Genomic DNA, 5,288 nt, shown 5'->3' on the forward strand with positions numbered 1-5,288 from the left:
ATGAAGTAACATGGTCGCACCTGGCTAAGGATTCGATTGCCTCATCATAGAAGTATGCCATCCTGCTATTATAGATAAAGCAACCTGGCCCCAAATGGCTAAGGCTTTGATTGCCTCATCATAAAAGTATGACGTCCCTGTTATTATAGATGAAGTAACATGGTCGCACCTGGCTAAGGCTTCGATTGCATCATCATAGAAGTATGCCATCCTGCTATTATAGATGAAGTAGCATGGTCGCAACTGGCATAAGGTTTCGATTTGTCTCATCATAGAAGTATGCCATCGCCGTTTCATAAATTATAGATGAAGTAACATGGTCGCAACTGGCCAAAGGTTTCGATAAAATGCCTCATCATAGGACATGCCACGGGATAGAACAAAAGACGTCCCTGGTTTATATATTATTAGTGAAGTGGAATGGTCGTTATTGGCCTAAGGCTTCAATCTGCCTCATCATCATCCCTGTTCTATATATTATAGATGAAGTTGGTCGCAACTGGCTAAGGCTTCGATCTGCCTCTGGAGGCGGAACCATCGATGCACTCAGAAAAACCCAAACAAGTGTGGCCGCGCCACACTAATAAATGTCCTCCACGCCGTGGCTCTTGAACTTCTTGGACGCCCTGTCAACGGCACGGAGCTCGAAGCGCGAGCCGAGAATCGTAAAGGCCACGGACTCCGTGGCGCTCACGTCCACGTCAAACGCAAACATGGTGCCCCGCTTGGAAAGCACCCTCAAGCCGCCCACCCGCTGGGCCGGCGACACCGTGCGCGTCGACGCCGTGGCGGGCGGCGCCACCACCATGAACGAGTGCTGCGAGTCGTAGAGAACAATGCCCTGGGCCCCCACCAAGTTGCGGTCACGGGCATCCACCACGCGGAGCCAGCACCCGTTGAAGTCCGCCGTGGCCAAGCGCGGCATCACCATGTTCATGTTCGGGTTCTTCTGGTCCGCGAAGAGAAGGTCCTGGATGTACTTTTGCCAGAGCCCGTGCAAGTGCACGTACGCGTCGAACCGCGGGATGCCGTACTGGGCGATGTGCCGGTCCACGTCGATGGGCAGCAGCGTGCGCCGGGCCTGCTGCACCTTGGCGACAAGCCGCCTCTGTGCGGCGAGTGTGCGCTTGATGTACGCCTTCATCTGCTGACGGGCATTGTGCTTGCGTGTTGCACAGGGCTTGGCTTCGACGTTCCTGTCCAACAGCACGCGCGTGGCGGTTTGCTTGGCGCCCTCCGGCCTGGCGGTGGGTAGAAGCACGAGATAGGCGTCGCCTGCGTCCGTGCCTTTGTACCTGGCGTCGAGGATGTGCTGGATTTCCGCGGGCGTGGCGAAGCTGCGGGCCAAGAGGTGCCTTTCCAACGTGAAGTCTCGGTCCATGGCGGCGAGGTGTGGTCCGGGCGTAGTCTTGGTTTTGAATCTGGCGCCTGTGTTTGTGGCGCCTTTGTTTCTGGCGAATTCTCTTGAATCTGCGGCTTTACTTCTGTATGGGACTCTTGACTTCTGTCGCCTTTTTTTTTCAGTCGCCTTTCTTTTCCTGTCGCCTTTCTTCTGGTGCCTTGTCGTTACTTCTGTGGCCTATTCCTATACCTGTGGCCTATTCCTATACCTGTCGCCTCCTCTTTCTTCTTTCGGTGTTTTTCTCCTTTCTTTCGGTCACCTTCCCGTTTGTGGTTGCAGAAAGCCGGGCAGTGTGAACGGCTGGCTTAGACGTGCTATTCCAGCCCGTCTGGCGGAGGTATAAAGCGATGTGCGGCCGATGGACAGACCGGGAGCCGTATGCAGACGCGAATTCTGGCTCGGCGGGGCAAAGTCGAAAAAAAAGAAAAACAGAAAACGCAGCGACAGTGTGCAAACAGGCCCGGAGTTTTTTCAAAGGTCTGAATCCGAGCTTTCGAGCGGCTCGGCGTCTTTGGTATATGCCCCAGACTAGCGGCCCGGGCCGGAAAGCGCTGCGCGAGATGCGATGTTCATGATGGTACTGCATATGGTGCGGGCCATCTCTATGGTATAGCTAATCTAGAGGTTTTTAGAAGAAGTTTTTAGGAGAAGTTTTTAGGAGAAGTTTTTTTTCTTCTGGTCTCCCTTGAGGGTTTCTCTATCATAGTTCATGTGTAATCTGAATCGTCTAGACTATTACGTATGGTCAACTAATGAGGAGCAGTCTTAAGAACCTAATTATTCAGTCATTGTTAGAGACTTCACGGGCCATAGGAGTGATGTACAACTTTTTGATCACTGGTTTCTTCGAAACTCCCTTGAAATTCTATCCACCGCTATATACTTCACCTAGAGGACACGTGAAAGGAAGCCCTGAAACTCGAGAGAATATGCTATGAGATGTTCAAAGTGATATCTGACGGAACTCATAATAATAGACGTGCATATAGTCATATATGCGCTTACAGGCTTCATCAGTGTCAAGCTGATACCGGGGACCTTACAGTCATTGATTATTTACATCTCGTATATATTCAACACTTCAGACGATTCGATCGTCTGCTTTCGGACTGACTCTGGCTCCTTCTTTTTCAATTTGACTTCTTCTTATCCCAGGAGTCGATGACGTAGTATCCAATGCGTAAACAGATACGGGCCATGAGGACCGTCCAGGCCGTGACTAACGGAAGGGGACAAGCCGAGCTAAGACACTTGGTACGTAGCTGGGAGCTGTTTAAAGGTTTTTCATATAAATTGCTGATATCGTTCTGCCCCTTTAATCAGATGAATCTACCAAAATAAAATCCCCTAATAGTCACTGGCTCATTGTATAAAAGGTCCGCTATACTGTAGGTACCCTCTGTTAACTATTTCTTATATTTCCCTTTGGGTGGTTTACTCTTGCTTGTGCTTTCTTATCTTCATAGTTGGTTTTTACTTTATTCTTAGTATTAGTTTCAATTCATTTTATACTTTCACTCGCTTTTATTGTTTTTCCGTGATGGTTTTTACAAGCTGCTCAGGTGTTTCTTTCCACTTGCTTTTCCGTTACATTTTCTTGTTCCAAATTGACAACCTTTCGTCTTTTTATCTTTTTTTTAAAAAAAAATCTCATAAAATTATGCATTATCGGAATATACCAATTATCAACATATCATCTTATTATATGGATGGGTATATTCAGATTATGAATGAAAGAGCGTATGGTAGGTCCCTAATATCAGCTTGAATACATGACTATATGCACTTTCATTACTGTGAGTTTCGTCAGATATCATTTTGGACAACTCAAAGATTATTCTCTCGAGTCCTGAGGATTCGGTTCACGTGACTTCTGGATAAAGTGAATAAAGGTGGAGTAGAACTCCTGTAGAATTCTAGAGAATCCAGTGATCAAATAGTAATACATAAACCCTATGTCCCGTGAAGTCCATAACACGTATCTTCTATATATTTCATTCCCGCCCCATAAAATCGGGCGCCAGTCTCCCATTATCTCTATAATTCATAATAGCTGTTTATCAACAAAATTTAGACCTAGCGTAATCTATCTACACTACTCTTTATATCAGCACTAATATAGTGTAAGGTCCCAGGTATCAGCTTGACACTGAGGCTTGACACTGAGGCTTGACACTGAGGCTTGACACTGAGGCTTGACACTGAGGCTTGACACTGAGGCTTCAAACTGATGATCCCTGTAAGCGCATACACAACTGTATGCACTATTGTTATTATGAGTTCCGTCAGATTCACTATAAACACTCATGGAATATTTCTCGAGTTTCAGGGCTTTTTATCACGTGTCCTCTAGCCAAAGTGTATAAAGGTGGATAGAGCTTCTCTGGGGTTCGGAAGAAACCAGTGATGAAATAGTAATACCCCCATGTCCCGTGAAGGCCCCAACAAAGTTATCGACGTCATCTACTAGATACTAGAGTGAAAGGCTGATTAAGTTATGTTCTAATCTGATGACATTCAGTATGAATCAGAAGAGATTCTATTTATGATTTATTTGAGAGTAATACTAGAGAATCGGAAGATCTGAGGCCTGGTGTTTATCTCAAACTGTATTTTGTGGTTTGCTTCTGCTTAATTTATAATCAGGTATTTTTTAATAATTTTTTAATAATTAGACTTCCTCAAGGTGATCGTCATGTTTATAAAAATATGGCAAGGATACTTAATGAAATAATTCATCAAGTGAATAGCATTGTTATTGCGAATGGTACAAGGATATCTATGATGAATTGATTTAAATTGACTGTTTAAATTCAAATTACTTCTCTACCCCAGCGTCAGATTTGGAATACATATAGCCTACTGAGGAGTACAAAGGAACAGATTTGATATTCATTGAAGAATTCTGAAATGGAAAAAATCATCTCATTGTTTGTAAAAAAGAATTAATGGCGACTATAACTTCAGTACTTTGTTAACACTTGCGGAATAGCCAAATATAACAAAGGTACTTGATGAAAAAGGATTATTTGGGTTAATATCATTGTCAAAATAAATGGTACCTGGATTTAATTTTATCAATGTCGATTTAAATTAATTTTTTTTTATCTGAATTCAATTTACTTCTCTATACGCGAAAAAAAAGATTGATGATTAAAGCTCGATTTATTGATATAAAACTTATATTAATATGTATTATAAAAGACCTGAAATAATTTTAACTCACCAGGCTCACCTGGATTAGCTAAAATTATGATTTATTGATATCAAAGTATATGAGTAGGGTGTCATGAGCAGCACTGGATGGTCCCAGAAAGGTTCCTCTTCAGTAGTCCATTCATGTTCATCTAGGAACGATTGGGATATGTGAGTTTAGATGGGAGACGACCCACCAGGCAGGCTCCGAATTATTCTTTCTTCTTTTTTGGCATGAATTAGCTGACATAGAGATGGTTCTGCATTGGTACCCAAGCGGAATACCCTCAGGGCCAGCGCGAAGATCCACAAATTCAGGGCTATACGACATCGACAACACAAGGGCCATACGAACATCTTCAAATTCAGAGCCATATGAATATCTACAAATTGAGGGCCATGCAACCATCTAAGAATTGAGGGCCATACAACAATCTACAAATTAACGGCCATGCAAGCATCTACCAATTCAGGGCCATACGACATCGACAGATTCAGAGCCATACTAGCATCGACAGATTTAGGGCCATACAAATATCTACAGATTTAGGGCCATTGAACCATCTACAGATTGAGGGCCATATGACACCTACAGATTGAGGGCCATATGACACCTACAGATTGAGGGCCATATGACACCTACAGATTGAGGGCCATATGACACCTACAGATTGAGGGCCATATGACACCT

General features: G+C 44.1%; 2 protein-coding genes across 2 annotated transcripts; one reads left to right on the forward strand and one right to left on the reverse strand.

Moving 5' to 3' along the window:
- Nucleotides 1-369: 369 nt before the first annotated feature.
- Nucleotides 370-1,809, reverse strand: POP4 (RNase P/RNase MRP complex subunit). The gene has a single exon (XM_018856052.1). The coding sequence runs from the start codon at nucleotides 1,379-1,381 to the stop codon at nucleotides 581-583; it is 801 nt and encodes a 266-aa protein (XP_018710989.1). The 5' UTR covers nucleotides 1,382-1,809; the 3' UTR covers nucleotides 370-580.
- A 1,033-nt stretch (nucleotides 1,810-2,842) lies between these two features.
- METBIDRAFT_199467 (uncharacterized protein) lies at nucleotides 2,843-3,203 on the forward strand. Its single transcript, XM_018854913.1, has one exon. It carries the CDS (start codon nucleotides 2,943-2,945, stop codon nucleotides 3,168-3,170), a length of 228 nt encoding a protein of 75 aa, XP_018710990.1. The 5' UTR covers nucleotides 2,843-2,942; the 3' UTR covers nucleotides 3,171-3,203.
- Nucleotides 3,204-5,288: the final 2,085 nt, after the last annotated feature.

Source organism: Metschnikowia bicuspidata, assembly GCF_001664035.1.
Source record: "Metschnikowia bicuspidata var. bicuspidata NRRL YB-4993 chromosome Unknown METBIscaffold_4, whole genome shotgun sequence".
Lineage (NCBI taxonomy): Eukaryota > Fungi > Ascomycota > Pichiomycetes > Serinales > Metschnikowiaceae > Metschnikowia > Metschnikowia bicuspidata.